Here is a 24,751-nt window from a genome sequence, read left to right on the forward strand (position 1 = left end):
CAGTTGTTTCTGTTATGCTGGTGTTTTCTGTTTCCGCTTTAATTGTGATCACTGTTCAAGTTGTTGCCAGCACCAATGGCTCCAGGAGGGCTGGCTTACACTCACCCCACACACACCCAGCACTTTTCATGAGACCATGCCAATAAAGGTGTCAAGCTCACATGCCCATTGCCAGTTCAATGAACTATCTCAGTGTGTCCATGTGCTCATGATGTATGAATTAAGGCCCCAGGCCCCACAACATTGCGCAGTGTACAGCGGATGCAGCCATGTCAGTGCAGGCAGCGGGTGAGACATTGCACATGTAGCTTTGTTGCCCCCATGCAATATGTAAGAGGAGTGAACTGGGCCGGCGTACGCCTGTCCAGCGTGAGGGTGTGGATGATTATCCCGTGGCTCTGGGTGTGGTTCAGTACTGGAAATGTACAAAGGCATGTGTCTATGTTGCAGTGTGGGTCTCTGCTGGGGAGTGTAGGTGGGCCCTGATTGGACTTAGACACCCACGTGTGTGATCTAGTTCGGCTTCCATGAGGTAGTACCCCACCCACACATGTTCGGCCACCCCCTTCTGGCAGTCTGACACCTGGCCTTGGAATGCGATGTGTGCTTCGGTGGGCAGCTGGGAGACAGCCGGGGTGGTGGGTGCGTCAAGCTGTGTTGTCTGTGCAGAGGGTGGGGTATCCTCGATGCAGCGGTGTTGCCCTGCTCCTGGAGGTCGATTGCCTAAGATGTCTATGGACTGTTGTAGGGCGTCGGTGTTGGAAGTGTGGAGGTCCTCTTCAGCATCACTGTAGAGTTGTCTGGTCTGCTCTGCTGGAGGTGGTGTTTGTCCCTCTGCAATGTGAAGGGGAGATGCTTGTTGACATTGTGTAGGCATGTATGTTCACACATTGTTCAAGTTTACATACAGGCTACATGACAATGTACATTGTGACTGCTTGGGAAGGGCGGGCTATTTGATGCGGGACAGTGGACATTTGTACTACATGACGTAGGTGAGGTTGTACACGTACATTTTCATCTCACAGTTTCCTGCTATGTCAGATGTGATTGGCCATTTTCTACGCACAGTCGAACCCAGTTGTGTCATCTGTTCTGCTGTGTAAGTGTTGCACTGTGTGTCATGTGCTGTCATTGCTATGTGTGTCTGCTGCATTGTGGGAGAGTCGCACCTGCAGCTGTGACTTTTGCTGCCCCTTATCCCTTGGAGGTGGTGTGCCTTTGGCTTTTGCGCTTTTAAGGTGCGGTGATGTTGGCGACTAGGGTCATTTGTGCTCTTTTTTTTTGTTGAATATTTTTATTGGCATTTAAACACTCAGAAAACAATACAAGCAACGACTATCCCCCGCCTGGGCATGTCAAAATACAATTTCCATCGCATAAATTTCCCAGCTATGAGTCCACAGTACATGGGTAAATCGTTGCTCCGCCCAGTCACCCTGCAGGATAATCCTTAGAGGCCCGCCCCCTGGCGGCCCCCCGTAGGCATAGTATAGACTCGCAGGGCGCGGGGTCCCCACACAGATAGTACCCCCGTGAAATTGGAGCAGCCAAACAAAGTTCAAACTTCAAACAACCACCCCCTACTATGACCCTTCCCCCAGCCGCCCCCCCCTACACCCACCCCCCCCTCCGGCATGACTGCTTGACAGGATACCTGATGATACATTAAAGTTGAGAACTCTATATCCCTGACTAGGGTCATTTGTGCTCTTGGACGGTTTTTGTACTCTTGTGCATTATTTTTCTGGAGATGTATTGTTGACGTCAGTGGTTGTTTGTGCATGTGGATGTGACCTGCTCCTTTCCGGATGTGGTCCACACTAAGGGTGGGCAGAATTTGCGAAATTGACTTTTGCAAATTATCGCGAAATTGCGCAAAATCTCCGCGAGCATGCAAAACTTTTGCGAAGATGCAGAGATTGCTTTTCCAACCCGTTCGTGATATGTTTTTGTGTGCTCACGGGGAAATATATCACCAACTTGCCCATGTGGTCGCTAATGGGAGTGGCCATCTTGCTCGCGATGCTTATTTCCTGTTCGAGATCGCAATGACGTGTTCCCGATTGCAAACTCTCGTGGGATAGCGGGACCGGGTACCAACAATCCAACATCTTGTGGCGCGCGCGAACGGATAGGAAAACTCGTCGGCGGACGCAGGGACCCGGTAAGTCGCGACCACACGCGCGAGAATGCATTTTTAAAGCGCGAACAAGAAAAATACTTCCGTTTCGCGGCAGGTTGCGAAAGTTTTGACATTTTCGCGCTCTCCGCGGAACACGAAAATGTCAAAATATCGCAATTTCAGCGAGCGGAACGAAATTTACCGCCCAGGCCTAGTCCACGCTCAGCCACCTCAGTGTTGTGGCATGCACAATGTCATGGTGATTGTACTCCAGCCATGCTGCTTGTCATGTGGTGTCACTTGCATTGTCCGTGTGGCTCTCACATATGCATCTATGTTTGTATGTGTGCTGCAGTGTGCCACGGGGATCAGGGACATAACCCAGGGTCATTGTGGGTGTGCGGTGTGCTTGCTACACGTCGTTTGCATGTGTGCCATTGTGCCCATCCCCCCGGAACCCCAGTCCCTGTCCGTTACTCACCCTGTTGATGTTGTGTTAGGTCATGTTGAGCAGTGTCTGGACTCCCAAATCCTTGCACCGTCTCCATACCGATCTCCAGCTTCTCCTTTGGCGCAGGGTTCCCAAGCTCCATTCGCTGTTGCTGCCTTCCTGTTGGCAGCGGGTTTCTGCTTGGTTTAGCTTTTCACATTGTGCCAGCGCATCTTGGCCTCCTCGACACTCCGACTGCATTCACAATGGAATGCCATTTTTCCGTCTGTGTTGCCAATGACACCGTGTCGGGTCGTTGTTGTTAGTGTTCTGTTGTTAGTGTTCTTTCACCTCTGTGACAATGATCCTGTTGTCATGCGGACTCTCCCCCGTATTCCTCTTCCTCTCTTCTCCTTGGCTTTCCTCAACCCCGAGGTTCCTTACAGGTGGTCCGTGGGGCTTGTGGGGTTCGCGTTGACCTGGGCACTCGTTCCGGGTGCATCCATGTTGCTACGCAGTTTATTTTGTTTATGGTGTGTTTTTCTTGTTCAGCTTTTATAGTGCATTTTCCCGCATGATGCGTGGGAATTGCAGGTCTGTCGCTGGTTATCGCTGATTTTTGTATCGCGGTTGGCCTCATCGCAACTTTATTCACATTCGTGATTCGCATTTTTGCGACGTCGCGTTGATTTTAACGCCGTCATTTGACGTGTTATCGTGTGACTATTGCATGGTGCCGCCAGGTTGAGAATACTACGTTAACACAGCGTTGTTTTTGCACAATAGACTGCGATATGCAAAGTTTCATTAAGCTAAATTTGCGATGGTTATCACACGTTCTTGAGAATATCCCACGAGTGTTATCGGGTTAGAGAAAAAAATCCCTAGACTTAACTGGTAAGGATCGCGTTTAAGTCAACCAGATATTGGAAAACTGAGAAAAATAACAAATATGGAAAGGAACAAACCTGTAATTGATGAATACGTGAACAAACCTGAACAAACCTGTATATCACGTTAAATGAATGGAAAAAAAGACTTTTCACAATAGCGAAAAAATTAAGGTTAATAATAATAACGCAGTATGTAGAAATAACAAATGATACATGTGTTCATCCATAAGTTAGTCATAGCATAATAGTATTATTAATTAAAGAAAGTAAGCAAGACAAACAGAATGGTATACTTATCTTGTTGTGAGCAGCTAACAAAAGAGGAAGATAGCCATGTGCACTGGGTAGTTATACTTCTTCACGAACATTCTATATGTTTATGATGTATTAATATTTTTTAAAGGGCTGCATGTTGGGGCAGCAAATAAAAGTATATGCATGATGGCAAGAATCCTACTGAATCTGCCGAAATACCAATCAGTCTCCACAGAAATTCGGAAGCTTTATTGGCTTCCGGTAGCGAGCCGCGTTAAGTTCAAGTGCTTGTGCTTGGCTTACAAAGCATTGAACAACACAGGACCTACCTTCTTAAAAAATATTTTCAAGTGCTACCACCGTTGTAGACAGCTTTGCTCTACTGATGCCAGGTTCATGACTGTGCCCAGGTTTCCTACTTCCAAATTGGGTGGCCAAAGCCTGTGTTATGGAACCCCAATACTTTAGAATTCTCTGCCGCAGCATATCAGATGTGCAAATTCTTTATCATCTTTTAGAACAAGTCTTAAAACCTGATTTAACCAGAATTAGGCCATGATCTAATGTTATATAGCCGTTAGAGTAATTCTCGACATTGCTAAGCTAGCATGAGCTCTTCTGCCATGATGCTGCTTTTGCGCACGTTACTACATTACTTTATTTTGCAAGACTCTGTTTGTGCCTTTCACATGAAAACTGTCTGCTTTCTGCGTTCATTGCTTGTTCCTGGATTTTAGTCTGAACATGATGTGCAAAGTCGATAAACATGCCCCTTGCTATTCTGTTCTGGTCAGTCCCTACCACCCATACAAAACATGCTAAACACAGCTGCACTGCTGGAAACTCGTGCTTTGATATTACGGGATTGCATGGTGTTCACACACACTTGAAGAGAGACCTTTCCTTGGAGAATAGCTATGCTGTTCCTATGATGTAAACCTACCATCTCGGCTCTAAGATATTGGGTCTGCTGACAAAGCCCAGAGATCTTCCTTCATATGATAAGCCTCAACGTACCAAGGGGAGGGTGGTTAGGCCTTATAGTCCTTTTTCCACTGTCTGTATATGATGACATCCCCCTTTATATTCTATGGTATTGTAACAATGCCAACTGTTTTAGGTTTATGCATTTTGCTGCTGGTAGTGGCTCGTATACTGCGTTATGGAGCACGGTAGTTAAAATAAACATTTTGAACTATACAGTGACTCTGACAATCCTTATTGTGGACAAGTACGAGTGAGTAAGCGAAATGGTATGTCTTGCTACCGCGATTCCTGGGAGAGTCAGGAGTGTTGTGTTATGGGTTGTATAATCATTTGTAGCTTTGTGATTATGTAGGAAAACGAACGAGACACTATAGCTGGACGGTTTTGGGATTTTGGGTACTAAGGTGGTAGGAAGGTACAACCCCTATACACTGAGGTCCAGTTTTCCTGCGCATAGTTCAGTGTATGTGCAGAATCCCCACAACACCAGTTGTGTTTGCATTTAACTTCAGCGCCAAGACACCTCAGGGTATTGATCCTCCGCCAGATGGGACCCACAACCCATCCACCCACCCCCCATTAATTAGATTTGGAGAGGGGTTGGAACAGGAGTGTATGGAAAGGTTGGTCTCATCTGTGAGTTGGGTTAGCCAGACCTACATTCCAAGTAGAGAATTTCTCCATTTTGATTTTTGGTGAAATGTGCATTCTGGGGCAAACATATACCACACTTCCCAGGAAGTTATCAGAGCAGCGGGTGGCAACTTGAAACCTATTCATTGAGGTGCCCCGCCCACCTCTTACCAGCCCAGAATGGTGAATAAATATGGGAGATCTGCAGGAGCCCCTCAAATTCCTTCCTGAAACATCTGGAGAAGAAGGACTGCCCTGCTGGACACTAGGACTGCGCCACAGAGATATGCAGTTACAAGGAGTACACCTGCTGCACTCTAAAGGCTCCACATAAGAAGGACTGTGACAGTCTTAAAGGATAAGGATTAGACTCTCTGAGCAGCAACAAGTAGAGAAGTGCAGGAAGAAGTCACCTGCAACATCCATTGAAAGGACCACTCCAGCTGTCCAGCTTCACCTGGATTTTCCTGGACTGACCAGGTGCACTGTGGGAGTTGGAGTCCCAGATCCCAATAGGCAAACTGGAGCTTCTGAACCCTTGGCTGGTGCTATTGAACCATTCCTGATCCTCAAGGAACCTTTCAGAAGAAGATCTTAAACTTTGGGAACTTTTTGCCACGTTTTGTGAAAAACCTCCTGAGAAAGACCCACATCGATGACAAGAGTCAAGCTTGTGATGTTGGTCGACCATGAATGGGTCTGACCAAGCTGGTTTGCCCTGCTGAAAGCTACAGAGCTCCTTGATGTCAACAATGAAGGCACAGACCTCACCAAGGCATTGTGCTGCAGTAGGCCATCACAGTGCACCCGAAATCCAGTTCCGAAGACCTGATTCCTTGACGTTGAGAGAAAAGCTCCAAAAAAGTGAATAATTCAGAAGGTACAAACTTGACAGGTCCAACCGTTCATCATATCCGACTTGTGCTCCATTGCGGTCAGCCTAAAACGTTGAATTTGTCACGGCCCAGTGCGACCAGATAGCCGCGGTTGTTGTGTTACACTTTTTGGCGTTAATAAAGTAAATTCTTTAATCGAAACTTTAATAATTCATATCTTCGGTTCTCTACATGGAATTTTGTTGTCTTGGTGTCATTTTAAAGGTACAATTATTCTCTATGTGTATAAACTGGTGTTAGATTTTTGTTGTGTTGTGTCTTTTACTTAATTACTGTTTTGGTGAAAATAAATGCTTTACACACCTGTCTCCTAAGATAAGCCTGACTGCTCATCTGCCAAGCTACTAAGGGTTGATGAGGGATTCATTTATTTGAGACTTGACTGGACCTTATTAGTGATTGCAGTATTATTACTAGCTGCAGGGAGCTACCTTAACCTACTAATAACTGACTTTTCTTCACATACCCTTAACCCCATTACTTCTAACACTTAACCCCTTAGCTCCATACCCTAAATGCTTTACCCCTCAAACCGATGCCACAAGCATTATACCCCAAGCCATTAACTCCAATCTTACCCTACAATCTTGGGGAGAGGAGTTGGCCTAACGGCTAGGGCGTCCGTACTTGAATCTGGGGAACTGGGTTCGAGTCTCGGCAATGAAGCTAAACATCCTGTGATTCTGGGCAAATCACTTAATCTCCCTGTGCCTAACATAAATGTCCTCATATAATGCAACCGGTGCTATGTAAAGCGCTCTGATACCCGATTCGGGTCATGTTCGCGCTATCTAAAACTCTGTAAAAAAAAAAATACCCTACACACCTCATCCCATATACTAAAGCCTTTACCCTAGCCCCAACCTTTTAATCCTATAAATGCAGTTCTTAGCTTATACTTTTGGCGCTACATCCCTATACCTTAAACCTTATACCATTCACCTCTAACTCATAGAGCCTTCCACTCTTTGACACAGCCTTACTTCAATATATCTTGGAAGCAAACACTGAGGGTAGTGTTTCTTTTTCAAAATACTAATTTGGGAAATAATATTTTTGAAGTGTTATTTATACTAGTGTAATATTGCAATTTTTGGCTGTAATGTCCACATGGTTTCTTCATGATGTTAAGAAGAATGTTCCAAGTCTAAGCAGACAGTTGCTGGAGCTGAGGTGTACAATGAATGCATCACTTTCATCTGTTGCCATACATATATAATCGATTCTATAAAACTAGTCAGAAACATTAGAAGAGCAGAGGGGTTCTCAGCATCACACGAAGCCATACAGTTTCAACCATACCTGGGATCAGCCATTGGAAAATAAGCCTTCAAGAACATACTAGCATTTAGGCTCTTACAATGCCCATATGGGAATACTGGGTGCACTGGAAAAACTTGACACAGAGGCATGGGCAATGTAGGCTGTGTCAACACCCTCTGCTCACTTTGCATCAGGGCTGGATTGGCCGTAGCGGGCACCGGGCGTTTCCTCAGTGGGCCAGCAGGTTGCGGGGCGGTTTTGTGGCCGTGGGGGCCGGTTTTGTCACTGGGGGGCAGTTTTGCAGCAGTGCTGCAATATCGGCACCCTGTAACAAAAGCGAGAGCAGTGCTTCTTACTACTAGCAACCCCTCCCCTGCTCCCAGGGCCGGCTGGTTGCTGTTTCCAGTCCGGCCCTGCTGTGCATGTTGCTGTGCAGGCCTATTACAACCGAGGTGAACATACCTAAGGCCAATCCTCTTGTAGCACGGGACAAGAACATGCAAAGGGGCACTAAAGCTAATCTACACAACAGTCATACCAGAGGAATTAGCTCAGTTTGGCAAGTTCTTTTGGGAAGTCGGCCGGCTCCTATGAGAGGCCAGCCCAATACCGGGGACTGCCACTGCAAATCCCTAAAAATAAACAGAATAAAAAGGCAGGCTTCTAAGCATATAGACACAGTATTGTATGTATTGTATAAGTTGACTCTAGCTCAAACCATTACTCCTCCTGTCAATTCTGAAACATATGTCTCAGAGACAACTTGTGACATAGTCTACACTACATCTTTAAAGGACACTCAGTACTTTTATATTTTTAGATGCTAGCACTTTACAATGTTGCCTTTTAGCTACAGCCCTAGTGTCTTGACTTATCTATTTTTCATGCAGGTGCATTAATTGTATTGAAATGTCATTATCTTTTATCACAGAAGTCGAATTTTAAACATAGTACATCATGAGACTCTGCTTATTTGCACAATTGTCATTTTAACTCATTTATGTTTGTACAACTCCTTGGGCCAGATGTACGACCGTTTTAGGCGGTCGCAGAGGGGTTTCAGACTCCTTTGCGACTGCAAAAAACGAGTTGGCCATGTACTATTCCTATTTTGCGATCCGCAAATTATTTGCGACTCACAAAATACGAATAGCAAGTCTCTATTAGGAAGGGACGTTCTGAAGGCGTCCCTTCCTAATAGACCCCTTCCCCTTTATGAATGCAGTGGAAAATATTTTTTAAGGACAGGCAGTGTTCCCAGGGACCACTACCTGCCCTTAAATAATTAAACAGAAACGTTTCATTTTTTCTTTTTTAAATGCATCCCGTTTTCCTTTAATGAAAACGGGCTGCATTTAAAAAAAAAACTGCTTTATCGAAAAGCAGTCACAGACATGGTGGTCTGCTGACCCTCACAGGCCACCTTCCCTGTAAAGCAGCCCTTCCCAATGGGGTCGCAAATAGCGAGTGGCTCGTGAATATTGATGAGCCTCGCATTTTGCGACCCCATTGAGAATTGCTAACATGTTGTACAGTGGATTTAGCGCCTCGCAATTTGCGACTCGCAATTTGTCGCAAATTGCGAAGCGCTAAATCCAATAATCGTACATCTGGCCCCTTGTTTCTTGCACTTGGCACTTTTATAGACTTGATTTTCTAAATAATGTATTTTACTATTCAATTTTCCAATACCTGATTGGACTTTTCCTTTTTTTCCTAACAGATTGATAATGGAAGCCTTTTCGCTGTTGTCACAGACAGCAAGACAAAGAATGATAAGACAATCAAAAATGGCAGCATACCCTCTCACAAAAGCAATTATTCAAACAAACTTGCCTACTGTGTCACTGACGTACCACCGTGGTACTTGTGCCTTCTTCTTGGTATTCAGGTGAGAAGAGTAGGAGGCAGGAGATGAGGGTCGGTGTGAACTGACAACCACCGGGATAAATGTATCATTTGGATTAATTGTCGGGTGCATGGGTCAAAACGTGATGTGGGTTCTCTTTTCCATTATACTATGGGTATAGAAAATATTCCTCCAGGGAAATAGAACACTGACAGGTATAGCATCTGGCACCATTTAGTAGTATGGTAATGAAAACTACCTTATTCTTAATAACAATGGCATGCTTACTTTAAATTAAAAATTCATAAATAAATTTTGCTGTAGGAGTGAAGGGACCCTGAAAAATGTGCGTCCTGGGTTATAATTCTCTCTCTGCTCCCTCTCTTTGTGATGGACATTGGGATATGAGGCAGAAAATGGGGCATGCAAAGTCTGGCCAACACAAGTACAGATTTTCTCCATGGTAATGGTGTTGGAGGTACTTAGCCGGCCTTCAGACCCCAGAGTCCCTTAACCTGATTGTAGAACCCTCCCTCTACTTTCAGAGACCCCAGCTCATTCTTAGTCGCCCCAGAATGACCCACATAGACCTTCATCATTATCTCGGCTTACTCCTTCACATCTCCACTTCACCTTAAGCACATCCAGCTGTCCCTCTCAGTACCTTCAGCCTGTACAGCTAGATTGTGCATAACCTCAATCTGCTCTCTAGTAACCAGAGTGTGCCCTCGGACCTCTTCATCCTTCCTTCAGAATCCTTCAATGTGCCTTCAAAGAACCCCAAGCTGCCCTCTTCTCAAGTGGTACTTAAACACTCACGATCGGTCCACAAAGACCCATGGTATGCTCTTAGATACAGCCAGCATGGCCTCAAGATATCCTTAGCCTATCTTCAGTAATGTCCTAGCAGTACTTACCTCCCAACAGCCAGTCCTTGCAGACCCTCGACCTGCACTCAATCACCTCTGGTACCCGCTCAAAAGACCCTTGTTGAAATCTCAGCCAGCCCTTAGAGCTTCCAAGAGCCTTCCCATTGCTTTCAGACACGCTGATCATTGGTCCAAGGACACTCATTCACCTGGTTATCATACACTCTGAGAGATCAGTTCTTCCACTGGCCTTGTCTTCAGTAAATTGGGAGATAGGCAACCTCGCCTGCCCATCCTCAAGCTTTTTCTATGCAAGCGAAGAGGGTTTGTAGGAGGGTTTACTTGGGTCACCGGAGAACTGAATTGTAAAGTGTTTGACTGATCTGTAAAAGTGGGGATCGTTCCTTCTCATATTGTGTGTTTTATCTCTGCTCACCAGCACTACCTGACTGCCTTGGGTGGTATTGTGGCCATCCCATTGATCCTGTCCAAAGGGCTGTGCCTGACACATGATCCACTGACTCAAAGCCACCTCATCAGCACCATCTTCTTCGTCTCCGGAATCTGTACCCTGCTTCAAGTCATGTTCGGAGTCAGGTTAGTGAAGCTTTGAACTGTCTGAATTAAGATGCTTGTTTTAATCTAGACTGCTAAAATATAGACCATTTCCTTGACAGTCTAAACCCTCAGAATTATACCCATTCTTTAAAATAGGACCTTCTCCTGGATGGATCCCAATCTTGAAGTCATTTTTTTAACGCTCTAGTTCTAGTTGGAGCTGAACTACAGACACTTTGGCATTTAAAATACAGGCCACACAAAGACCGGTCAGTGGCCTAACAAAGGCCCCCGCAGTCCCTACAGTGCAGTGGGCCTGTGCTCCAGGCAGCCCCCTCAGCACAGTGCCCTGGCCTGAGAGATACTAAGTGAATCCAAAGGGGGCCCCATCCAGGTACTTTGCAGAGGGGCCTCCTCAAGTTTCACCACTGGAACAGAGCCATCAGGCTTAACTTAAAAGCAATGTGTAAAATATTTGTGCAACACTTCAAACAGTATTAAAGTAAAAACGTGTGTTTGCTTTGTTTGCCCTAAGTTGGCAGGGTATACCCAGATGTGGGTTCCTTGCTCACTTTACCACTGGATTCAAGCTAGCCTGGCTGATGAGGGGTGTTGCCCCGAAACAAGGCCAAGGATGCTTGTTTCCTGTCCAGGGAAGACATGGCTTGGCAGTTCGGGCTGTACTATTCCCATGAGGAACAGGGTCAAGACTGATTTGCATATACTTGGGTCTGAACTAGGGTGCCAAAGTGAGATAAAGAACAATGATTGATTCAACCCAGATCTGTGACTGGGGTAGAATGTCTGAAAAGTTTTAGTGCTCTATCTATCATCTACTTGTGTTTGCTTTAAAGTAAAAACACAACACAAAACGGATCCCACACAAGTTAGAAAAGTAGAACTTTCTTTAATAAATAAAACAAAACCAAAACATCAAAACTCCAAGTAGTAGAACCAGAGATAATGCATTTTAAACATTTTAGTGAAATAGTGCCAACAAGCACAAACTGCCATCTGTGGATATCTGGTTGCACCAGACGGGACAGAGTGACAAGTTCAGGCCGACCATGATGTAGCATGAGCCGGCTACAGGCACCCAGTTAGGCCCGCTAAACAAAGTACCTTAAATCCGGCTTTAGGAGCATTGCGAGGATCCAATTCAAAGATGTGCCATGCTGTTGAAGCAAAACATCAGTGCCGAGATGCGGCAAGGTTGCAATACGAGAGCCTGTGTCATCGTTGAGGCTTCCATCGATGGGGCTTGGGAAGCGATGTCCAGTGTTGAGGATGCAGAGTGTTGTTGGGGTTATGCATCAGTTCCGAAGAGCAGCGAGACTGTGATACAGAGTCCGGTGTCATCATCTAGGCTGCCATTGATGAGGGATGTGAGGGCTTGCACCAAGGATGCGTTGTGCACTTTGGGTGAAGCAGTGGTTCTGAAGAGAAGCGATGCAGGTCTTTGTGATGGGTCCAATTCCTGCAGCAGCGGAGGTGCATCGGTTCTGCCTGTGGTTGTGCTGCATAGCTGAGGACATGCATCGATTCTGCTGAACCCAAAGAGGCTGGCAGAGCATCCTAAGCCCCAAGGGTTCAGGACTTGGGTGACACCACATGGCAGGGTAGACTCATAGATGGAAGAGTCCAGGTGCAGGTGGAAGGTTACTGTAAGACTGGTATGTCCCTGAGGCTTCAGATCAGGAGGCCAGTCATGGAAAGGCAATGGAAGTACTAATCTAGCATGGGTGAGAAGGGCTGGAATTTAATTTACTTGCAAGTCACTAGTAAAGTAAAGTGAAACTACCAGCACCCAAGGTCTGTAAACTTATTTTAACCATAACACTCATTTAAACCATAACATTATCTCAACTGATGCATTTTGTAGGAGAATTTCATATGGTTGAAATAGCTAAGAAACTCTTTAGACTAAAAGGTGTTACATGCGGTATATATATAAGTCCTTTTGACCTTTTAGTCAGTAAAATATGATATAATACACATGATTTGGTATTGTATTCAGTAAATGTAACAGAAAAGGCAATAAAAATCTGTTACAAACATACATGGGGAAAAAACATATAGTAAAGACTGATTAATTGTAATGATCTGTCCAGCATTTTGTGATTCCTGACCAAGGACTTGCTTTGTTACCAACACTCAGTCACCTACTACTGCAGCTGGCCCTGGTCCATAACTATTCGCCTTACTGTTTTTCAGACTTCCAATTCTGCAAGGTGGCACCTTTGCCTTCTTGACTCCCACCCTTGCCATGCTCTCCCTCCCAAAGTGGCAATGCCCGGAATGGACCCAAAATGCTAGCCTTGTAAATGCCTCATCACCAGAGTTTGTTGGAGAGTGGCAGTCAAGAATACGAGAGGTAATATTTATTATGGTTTTTTAGTCTTTATTGTTTTTAGTGAGCCTTTGAAATAAATGTGGATATTTAAGGATGTTGTCAATACTGTATGGTAGGATTGCCTGAAAGACCGCCTCCCAAATGATCGTGCTTCATTTGCAGAGTTAAAAATTCCACACTCCCTAAGACTAAGTACTCTATTTCAGCATAATCTGAGAAGGGGCACTAGGAGAAATCAAATATACCCGGCTACAGTACCCAGCTACATTGAAGCTCATTGCTAATGTCGGTGATTGCTAATCCCTTTCTAACATTTTCTTATGAAAGAAATTAGAGAAGGTCTACCTCCGCCCTTTAAGTCTCAAGATATGGTTCTGAGCAAGTAAGATTTTGGACTGCAGCTTAGGTTTAGACATGTCGACAGAGAGTTCACATATGTCCACCCAGATGACCCATCTAAAGCTGTCTTTGCACCATATTCTTTACAGTTCACCCATGACACCAGCAACCTCTATGCCATTGATATCAAACACCCTAAAACACAAGCACACAGTTTTAATCCAATCTTCAATCAACCAAATGCTCCTTTGCTAGTTACTGTGTCAAAGCTGGCTTGGGAAGCTGGCACTGTTTATTGTACAGATTGTTTAAAAACTTATAACAGTACCTCAGTCTCCTTGAAGGTAAAGCAGAGAATAACTTAAATGAATATAAAACATAAGAGAAAGTAAGTTAGAAACCGGAAACATAAGCAAAGAATTTATGAGGAAATGATGAAAACCATTGCAAGCAATTAAAATATGAACTGGCAAAGGTAATAGGTGTGGTTGTTCTATAAGTGAAAGGGCTTATATATTAATTGTTAAGTTTGTTGTTATGGGGATAAAGGATTGGTGAATAGGTGAATGTGAGAATGCATCTATGACTGCATAGATGAGTGATTGCATGGATAGATTAGTGATAGTATGCATTTACAATGAATTCATGTCAAAATAGTTGAATAAATGAATGCATGGACAAATGGTTGGGTAAGTCGATGTGTGAGTGGATTAATAGATGCAACCAGGTTCCACCAGTCTTAAAGACTGAAGCCTCAGACATCAGTAGCAATAATGCCTCTAGGTGTTTGGACTTAAAATAGAATAAAAAAATATTGTGTAACATAAATATGCTGTCGGCGAAAGAAATATGGAAGGTAAAAATATTGTTTCAAAAGTTTTTTATATTGCTGTTAAAATATTGTTTATTTGACTAGCCTTGTAAAAAATATCATTTTTAAGTATTAATTTCTATTTCTTTTAATCTGTTTTATTTTATTTTTCTGTTATTTTAGTGATTTTTTGTAGTGAATTAGTTAAAAATGTTTTACTATTTTATTTGAAATAATTTTGGATAATATTATATCGATTTAAAATCTAGGCACAGGGTATTAGGGTTTTAGGAGAAAAGGGTACTCTGATTTTTCAAATGTGTACATTTTAAAATATGTTTATGTTTTGATTTAAATTATTATTTATAAATGAAGTTTTATTTGTTTAATTATTGTTTATAAATGTATTAAGTTTTATTTGTTCAGTAATTGCATAACATTTGTTTTACCTTTTGTAATATCATTTTTAATTATGTGCCCTTTAATTTCATTTTGAATAAGTGTTTAATTGTGTTATATCTTATAGTATGTATTTCTTTAATGAATAATTAAAAAAATGAATTTTAAAATAATGTTTACAGGTTGTTAGTAATAATTATTTTTGATATTTAATATTTTTAACTTTAAAAATTATGTATAGAAAAAACTACACATTTGTATATATTCATGAAATATTTAATATATTAATGTTTTATAGAAAAAAAGTGTTTTTAATGAAGAAATACATTGTTTGCAGCTATTTCTATAAATGATTCAATTATATATTTTACATTTTTTATGTTTTAATACATGTGTTTGTAGGTTGATTTGGTAATATACAAAGTATGTCATTTGTTATTAAATACGTGTAAAGTTGATAACTTATATTAATATAATATCTAAAATTATACTTTTCAGTCGTTATTTTGCAAATTAATAGTATTTATATAGACTTTTTTAGGGTAAATATAAATATTTAATTTATTAGAATTTTAAAATATTTAATTTATTGATAAAAATAAATTTTGTAGAGCAAGATTTTCAGTTCAGCTTGAAGAATTTTATTTTGGTACAAGGGCCATATAGCACATAGAAAATAATAAATTGTAGATAAAACACATTGTAATATGTAATGGTAAAAACATGGTACCAAAACTCAGAATTGAAACAGCCCTCGATCAAGACACACTTATGTGCAATGTTGCCATTAAAACTTAAAAAATATGATTGCATTCAGTCATAAAAATTGGGGAACTCACAAAGAAAGATGGAAAAAGTCAATCAGATTCTAAATCACCTATAATTGAGCTGGATATGATTATACTTAATACATTTATTGTTTCACATCTCAGGACAGCAGCGCCGGTGTGCTTCTCAGCGGAGCCACATATCTTTGCCCTAGCTCTCCACATGGCCTGAAAAAATCGTGTAAGCGCAAAAATTGGTAGCTTGCCTGAATCGTTTTTTTATATCCGTAGGGTAACTTTATGCTCCCTGATGCTCAAGTTCCGACCTAGGGGTCGATTCCGATGTCGTTCGGAAGAGCTCCGAATTAGATTTGTGTTTGCCGCATCCAATCTGGAACCCTTGTTTCTGATGAATCGTACACACTTTATAAAGACCGAGTACGATGCCTGGAAACCGAAAGGGCTGTCCGAATCGGTTCCTAAAGGCATTGGGACAGGTCGTGTCTTTCGGAGCCGAATCGTACAGCTGTATTGACTTGGTTTCCGAGCCAGCGAGTACGATAACCGATTTGGGCAGCCGTTCTGAATCAATTTCTCCAGAACAAATCGGCTGCCGGAATCTGTCTTTGGAGGCCCATAGCAGGCCCCCCTTCAGCCGGGGCCTTCCAAATAGGGCCCGTGGGGGTACCCAAGGGACCACCCTTTCCAACGATGCACATTGTGGCAGGCACCATGGGGTGAGCTCCACAGGGTGCACGGTTTTCCCTAACCACCCCTTTCATCAATGCGACCCTGTGTACTCGTTCGGAACACAGGCTCCCATTGAAGTAAATGGGAGTCTGACCGAATTGTATCCGGAAGCTTCCGGATACATCCAAATCGCTCGATCGGATTCCCCCAATCTGAGTCGTGAGGAAATCATTCAGGAACTGATTTGGTAGGAATGCTTTCCGAATGACATTGGAATCAGCCCCATAGTGAGAGTAACTAGCAACGTCTACTGATCGTATAAGCCGGGCAAAAAAACATTACGTGTTCTAAGGTCTCATAAAATTCTCCACAGGCTGGGCAACGCCAATCGTCTGCCCTGGGGGCTTTGGCCCACTTTTGGGGGAATGAGTGGAGAGGTAAGATCCCTTAGTGAAAGAGCAAATACAGGCTCCTAGCGAGGGAAGGCTCTATCTCATCCAGGACGTCTTCAAAAGGAGTCTAGGACTGTGAGAAAGACTTCAGTCAAAGAGCCTCGGCTTACCTGGGAGTGTATTAAGGAATCGCTCTACTGCAAGTAGACTAGTTTTATGTTAGACTTGGATATCATCTTTGCCTCTCCATGGGCACGCCACAAAGTTGTGAACCCAATCTCTCCCAAGATGGCTTTCACATACTTGATCCAGGGTATATTACAGGTGCCCACAAAAATAAGGGCCTCATTTGGATGGTGAATGGTCAGACCGCTGACCGCCATCGTATCGGCAGGAGACTGTCCGACAATAAGTCAGTGGTTCTACCGGCACTATTACAGTACGACCACCATGGTGGCAGAGGGAAAGTGCTTTTTTCTAGTGCGGATTGTGCTATGGCATAGGGAAAGGGCACTAGAAAAAAGCACTTTGTGCACATCCATGCAGCGTGTGCCAGGCACCATGTAAGGATGGGCCATAGACCTGTTTTATCTTATAGGGCTCTTAACCCGAGATCGAGTCTAGGAGGGAGTAGGGGAGTGCTAATGGGACTGACAACAAATAGACACATTAATTCTAATGCAGATGCATCAAAAAGACCCCACAGCTCTGCTCCAAAGGAAACTGTCCCCAGGGCTTATTGTTGATATACCTGCGGTGCCGGGTGTGCGGGTTGAAACTGTGAGCTATGTGTCAGATTAATTATACCTCCTTCAACTTGCTCTAGTTTTAGCCTACATTGTGTAATTTGTACCTGCCACCCAGGTGTTCTGTTCATGTGATGCCCAGATACGTGAAAGTGGGTGCTCCCTCAAGGGGAGTCCCTGCTCATATCGGGTTGGCTCTAGTCAAGTGCCCTGGATTCAGTATCTTATATTTAGTCATGCCCACATTTATTTCTAGGCCCCACCATACAGATTTAAGAAATGTTGGAGGCCCATGGGAGACTTAGAGAGGAGGAGGGTGTCATTGGCAAACATGAGGGGTGGAATCCTCATGTTTGCTAACTTAGAGGCATAATTATCACTCTGTTCTAAAAATATTAACACCATTGATAAAGAGTGAGAATAATGTAGGAGCATGTACACACCCCTGCCCTACCCCCTTTGCTCACAGGGAACAGCTCTGTCAACTCGCAAGTCTGACCACACCTGTTATTATTAGTTAGTTGTTATCAAGCAACCTCTCAATAATATCTAGTAAATAGTTGGGTCCCACCATCTCTTATAGAACCCACCAGAGGGTCGGCATAGGGACTAAATCAAAGGTGGAGCAAATGCCCACAAATACGACATGCAGTGGACCACCCCGCAGAGTGACCACTTTCCAATGTAACATCAAGAGCCGGGACAACTGGTCATTCAGGCTTGTGGCCTCCCATAAAGCCGGCCTGTAACGGAGACATAATATCATTTTCAGCCAGCCATTGCTGTAATCCGCCAAGAATAACTCTGATAAATAGCTTCAGTAGCTAATGATTAGACTAATAGGTCTATAATTGACTGGCATTTCACAGGGTTATATATCAGTCAATCTGGACTTGTAGAGTGCGGCTGCTCACCCGTGAGGGTCTCTTGGTGCTGTTGGATTATGCTGCTTGTTCTCCTTTTGGTTGAACATCCAGTTCTTGAGGTTCTTCCTGAATTGCTGGCGCGATGGTGAGGCTATGAGGTGTAGGGGGAGGTTGTTCCAGGTCTTAGCCGTCAGGTGGGAGAAGGAGCAGCTGATACAATGGCTGGCAGTTAGGCTGAGCGATACGGATCTGAGTTTCTTGGTGAAAGATCACGCATTTGTTGAGATATGCAGGCCCTTCATTGTGTATTGCCTTGTATGCATGGGTTAGTAGCTTGTACTGGCATCTTTCATGACTGGTAGCCAGTGGAGTTTCCTCCTGAGGTGAGGGGTTCTATGGGTCTATCTGGGGAGGTAAAAGGATGAGCCTAGCCACTGTGTTCTGGATTGTCTGGAGTTTCTTCATGAGTTCGGCTGATATTTCTACGTAGAGATAGTTGCATAAGTCGAGTCTGCTGGTGACATGAACCTGCTTGATAGTTGCCTGGTGTTGGTCAGGAGCCGTCTGAAAACCTTCCTGAGCATTTGGTGCGTGAAGAAGCAAGCAGTGGAGGCGGTGCAGATTTGCTTCCTCGTGGATAGCTGGCTGTTGAGGTTGAGGTTGATGCCGAGGTTTGGGGCATGTTCAGTGGGTTTCGGGGTTGGGCCCAGCTCCTGGAGCTACTGTTTGTTATTTCAGTGTGTGTCCTTGACTTTCCCACAGATGAGTACTTCTGTCATGTCTGTATTGAGTTTGAGGTAGTTGTTGTTCATCCCATTGGCAACCTCTTTCCTGCATCTTTGGAACTTGTCTTTGATGGTTCTTGAATTGTTAGTCAGAGAGAGGATGAGTTAGGTGTTGCAGGCATAGGAGATGATGTTTGGTCCATGGCTTTTGATGATGTTGGACAGGTGGTTCATGTATGTGCTGAAGATGGTTGGGCTGAGGGATGAGCCTTGAGGCTCTTTTATGGCATGTAGGGGTATGATTTCAGTTTGGCCCACATCAAGGACAATGGCATCCCATTCAATAAAGCAGTAAGCAGGGGTGAAAAATAAGTGGTACCTATGTCAATCTCGCTCCGGAATAAATCACTTGGAATTTTGTCCAGTCCTGGCACTTTATTAGGTACAATGCACTTATTGGCTAGGTATATTTCCGGGGCTGAAATTTCATGACCAATGGGACGGTGCCCAGGAGCAGGGGTTTCATTCAAGGCCTCCTCAATGTGTCTTCCACCTTCCTAATACTCATATTTAATAGTCCCAGGGCCGTTGGATCACTAAGAACAGTGGTCAGTTCTTTAGCCTGCACATATAGTCTGGAGAAGTGGGCTACCCAGTCACTGGCTGTAATATTGGTTTCAATGGAACTGAGCCCTTCCCTGGTGCCTGAGGACACCAAATTCCAAAAGGCATGGTGGTCTTTTCACTTAGCAGCTTCTAGCAGACTCTCGCACCTTCCCCGCTCCCACTCCTTTTTAGCAACTGTGAGAGCCTTTTTATGGACGCCTCTTGCTACCTGAATCAGGGCCCTGTCTTGTTTTTTTATCGCTGCTACCAAATTGGTTTTGACGTTCCCTATAGTGTTTGTTGTACCAGGGCGCTTCCTCTGGATCACGTGCCTGGCCTCAACAAAAAATATGTTTCTCAATTTGTCAAAAATATATTTATGGATCCTAGAGAATGGCCCCAGCCGTACTCCAGGAGCCCCTGTTGGAGGCAGAGACGCCACTTCCTCCATTCCATCAGCCACCAGGCTATACGTATGGCTAATGATCTCCTGTAATTTCTTCATAATGGTCCATTTAACCCTGCATCTATTACTTGTTACTCTCAGTCTTATCTAGCAGCTCTCTTGTGATATCAGATTGCCCTTTAATATTTAAGTTAAGCTTGAGAGCCAAAGTGTTGTGATCGCTATCTTGGCATGAATGGACTTGAGGTCCAGCAACATATAAGCAATTAGGCTGGTGGAGTTGATGTGGGTAAAAGTGTGAGACCCTGTCCTAAAAGTTGGTTCTGCCTTTACAGTCTTGTGAACCTTGGTTTAGAGTAAGTGTGTTAATTTTTACTGCAGTAGGTGTCCATTTATTAATGGAGGGAATCTCAAGAGCTGGGACTGACCATAAGTCATCTTCATCTGTCTAGAGGAACGAAAACTCTAAGCTCAGCAGTTTGAATTGCCTTTTGAAATCGCCCCCCACAATTTTCATGGCATCTTTTGTGTTCCTATAATATTTATCACAATTTGACTGACCTCAGAGATGGTAATTTCTGCCCAGCTCCGCACAGTTTAAAGGCAAATATGGACTTCTGGATCTAGCTCAAATTATTGATAAAGGGGACAATCTCACTGAATAATACAGCCGCGGAACGTGCAGGTATCAGCGGTGGGGCCAGGTGAGGGAAGATTCCGACAGACGATTGTCCCTCGAAATCCCCCCCGCCCGTCCCCACCGCCCCACCTCTGTGACCTGCGCGGACCGCGGCTGAAATAATATTGTAGCCCTTTCAAGATTACGTTAAGTTTTTTAGTAATTACCTATGTGGATCCTGGATTGCTGGTTCAGAGACCTGAAGGCATCTATCAAGAATTATGTGTCTGCTGGGTAACGGCACAAGCCAGCCCTTGAAACTGCGTCTCCCACTGGCTGATGGGGGGCTGGGCTGCCCAGACTTTGCTCCACAAATCTAGGGCATGGCCAGATGGCTGGATGGGGACATCTCAAAGAGTTGGCTCTGCTGGCTGTTTTACTTATCAGGAAGCTGGGTCGAGGGAATGACATGGCGAACTTCAGAATAGAGCGGACATTGAGATGATGGATTCAATGTGTTTGTAAGACAGTCAGTACTCGACTTTATGCACGGACTGCCCCATTGACGGGGATTCCTGAATAAATCTAGCAACTTTGAAGTCCCCACTATGGCTCCTTGGTTGAAGTCTGGGTTACTGATGCTCGGTACTGGGAAAGATAACTTCTCACCCCAACTTAACTGGTGGATGAATCTGGGTTGCCACCCATCTACTTCCTTATTTATTCAATGCTATCCCAAAATGTCAAATGCCATTTTGGATCAGATGCCACTCAGGCAGGTTTTCAATTGTATTTCACAGCCAGATATGGCTGCAAACTTGTAAAATGGTTTTACAAATTACTACTAGATATGACTAAATCTCCTTCAACCCACATTAAACCCAAGGGGCTTATTTACATGCCCCGTGCGTCACCAAAATGTCACTTATTTTGACCTTTCGGTTGGTGCACAGTGCAAACCCATATCCACAAGGCCGCAGAAAGCCACACTGCGTGGCTTCTCATGGCCTCGTAGATATGGTGTAAGGCAACGCTGTTCAAGACGCTGCATTGCCTCACATGGTGTTGTGGAGGCATGCCATGAGTGTTGCAGTGGGTGTTCCCACGCAACACCCATGAATTTTGACACATTCCCAGATTTACAACATAGAGTAAATCTGGGAATGCGTCAAAACCATGAGCCTCCCCAGGGTGGCGTAACAAGGAGAAATAACTTTATTTCTCCTTCTTTTAACCTCTTTCTATGTGTGCTGCATTCTGCAGCACACATAGAAAGAGGACAATGCTTTCATTGACTGGTCTTCCTTCCTGCACAAAAACAATCATTCCTGTAATGCAGACACCCTTGCACCATGCAGCAAGGGTGCATTTGCTGGCGCAAGGTAGCCGAGTGTGCGCCGGCAGAGTGGAAGATGATAGGAATGTACTGAATTTCATAGATACGGTGCATTCCTGCCCTTTTCATTTGATGCAGGGCACCGCATCAAAGTGACTTGCTGAGTGCCCTGCGCAAAAAAACATTTAAATAAGGCCCCAAGTGCAAAACTAACCTGGATTAGGAATGGTCTGCCAAAGATTAGAATAGGTCCTTACATCACGTCAAAAGAGTCTCCAGGAATATAAGATTCCAATACACTCCATTTAACAACCTCCTCATGACTGACATGTCCCCTTGATAGGCTAAATCTCATAGACAAAGACACAAATTGGTGCTGCCCTCGTGATCTTTGTGATGCAGATTATCATCACATGATCGGATCTTGCCCTGAAATTCAGTTACACTGGACAGAGATCACTGGTTACTGCAGAGGGAGGGCCTGCATACACCTGAGGCCTATCTGTGTGGCCTAGTGGCCAGACTGAGGAGCAGTCCTGATGGCAATAGGTTTCTGAATTTGGCCATGGTGCTGGCCAGACCCTGTATTTCTATGCATTGGCGATCTGGACCCTTCCCTCTGTTTCCTAGATGGCAGTCTGACCTGATTAAGGGGGCTACCTCTGAAACATTGGCTCTGTGCCCAGAGAAAATATGAATGTCTGTATTATAAGAATAGCCCACTGGTGGGATGAAATCGTGTGAGGTTTGAGGACCCGGGTGATATTGATCCAACAGCCCTTGATTAGATGTCCTCTAAATCTCTGATGTGTTCCTTGTCACTAACATGCAGTAGCTGTTGTTTACTCCCAAAATACACTTCATAATTGTTTATAGTATATTGAGCCTAGACATACAAGTTGGCTATTTGTTTCTGTTGTTTATGTTTGTATTAAATAAGATCTGTAGTTGACTTCCACCATATTCCCAAGACTATGATAGAGTCCATAACTACTAAAGACCGCTGATCTCACTCTTCAGAAATTTATTGTGAATATTCTTCTTTGTGAACTTCCTTACATTTTATTTTGGGTTCACTGCAGTTTTGTGATGCATAATGTAATTAGAAAAACAACAAAAATCAATAAACAGATTTTGTTTTTTCAAAATGAATGAAGCATAGGTGGAAGGTGAATACAAATTAGAAGTGACAGGTGGCTATAGTTTGCACAGCTTATTGTGACACAAGAACACAAGAGCAAAAGTATAGATTGGTGAGAAAAGAATAGAAAGGTGAAGAAAGAATAGAAAGGTAATGCTTCTAAAGTACATGTAGAGTATGAAGTGAATATTAAGATGGGTAGGGTATATAAATCACCAGGATTTGCAGGAGAAGACTGAATTGAACTGGCAGAACTAAACAAATGGAGTGCTAATTAGAACTCAATGACATATGCTCTGGGTAGAGGATAACCAGGGGCTTCATATGGGGAATGAATTAACAGAAAGGCCAGAGACTGCATGTTAACAATTAGAGCTACATGTAGTGCAAGGGATTTCAGGAGTCGCAATGGAAGGACTACAATTGATGTTATGTATTAACAGAGAGCATACATGTGCTGAAATTGTTTTGGTTTGTAATTTGAATGTTTTTGGTACCTTTTCCAACTTCTTTCTCTTATGCCCCACTAATACCACCTAATCATCTTATAACTGCTCCCATTGGGTTCTATTCCTTTTTCCTAAAATTATCTTCCTACTCAATCAATTCAATTATTTTTCTGTTCCTCTTCCCTTTCAAATGAACCAACCCTTCCTTTACTCTCCCCTCCTTTTTCTCTCTTCTTCTGTAATCAATAATATACTTCCCCACACCATTTTGAAAAGATATCTTCATTTATGCACTCCTTCTAACCTTCGATGAATGGTACCCTCTATGATGCTTACTTTACCGTATGTATATTTTTTGTTTATTCCTTCTTATGCCTCATGTTTTTCTTTGCCTTCCTCTCCGCATTGTTTTTTCTCTATTCCTTTGTCTTGCTCCCCTCAATCTCTCTCACACCGTTTCCTCTTTTGCATTCTTCCCGCTTCCGCTTCTTTTCCAGATTCAAGGTGCCGTCATGGTTGCTTCCTGTTTCCAAATCTTCGTGGGATTCACTGGTCTGATTGGACTTCTCATGCGCTTCATTGGACCATTGACAATCACCCCAACTATCTGTCTCATTGCTTTGCCTCTCTTCGAGTCGGCAGGCAATGATGCTGGTTCACACTGGGGGATTTCAGCCATGTAAGTTTTACCTCTTCTTACTTATCAATTCTTTTGAGATTCAAGGGTTGAATCCTGTTTCCAAATGTTACCTTCTATTAACACTTGAAAAGTGTGTGCCATGGTGGAAAATGTTGGTCTATAAATGTTATATCAACAAAGGAGGGGGGACGAGGAGCTGTTAGAAAAGGTCCTGTACCAGGGCTCCCAAATTAATTGCAATAGCAGTAAGATGGTAACAGTTCCTTAAGAATAGAGTAAGAGAGATTCAGACAGCCAATTAGGCCTTAGAAGAATGTGCAGTGTCTCCAAGAGGGTTAGAGTGTGCCGAGAAAGAGTGAAGGTACTCCTAGAAGTGCCCTCACACACCCAAACAGGTGCATAGCATCATCATCGGGCTGGTGCTCCTCGTGGGGGTGGCGCTGCAGTCCCTCACGGGCCCGTTTGACGGGGCTCTTTGTCGGAGATCTTCAAGGAGTTTGCCGCATTTGTGCATGGGGGTGTGCCGTCCAGCAGCTTCGGCTGCTGGACGGCAACTCAGGGCAGCGGTATCCAAAATATACACACCCTACGGGATTGGAGCAGGGGAGTGCACGTGACACGTGTTGGAACGTAATGACGATATTGTCGTCTGGCGTTCTTTTGGGGCGGCCATTTTGGAACGGGATCAAATAGTGAGATTCCCAATGT

The 24,751-nt window shown here is 43.8% G+C and overlaps 1 protein-coding gene across 1 annotated transcript in view; it reads left to right on the forward strand.

Annotated features, from left to right (window-relative positions):
• LOC146854204 (solute carrier family 23 member 1-like) overlaps window positions 1-24,751 on the forward strand; it is a 186,597-nt gene that overhangs the window by 58,848 nt on the left and 102,998 nt on the right. The window contains exons 2-5 of the mRNA XM_085650523.1: window positions 9,206-9,373; window positions 10,640-10,797; window positions 12,973-13,132; window positions 23,901-24,082. Coding sequence (XP_085506649.1) covers window positions 9,206-9,373; window positions 10,640-10,797; window positions 12,973-13,132; window positions 23,901-24,082 — 668 coding nt within the window. The remainder of the gene's footprint in view (window positions 1-9,205; window positions 9,374-10,639; window positions 10,798-12,972; window positions 13,133-23,900; window positions 24,083-24,751) is intronic.

This window comes from Triturus cristatus, chromosome 4_1 (genome assembly GCF_964204655.1).
Source record: "Triturus cristatus chromosome 4_1, aTriCri1.1, whole genome shotgun sequence".
In the NCBI taxonomy this organism is placed as follows: Eukaryota; Metazoa; Chordata; class Amphibia; order Caudata; family Salamandridae; genus Triturus; species Triturus cristatus.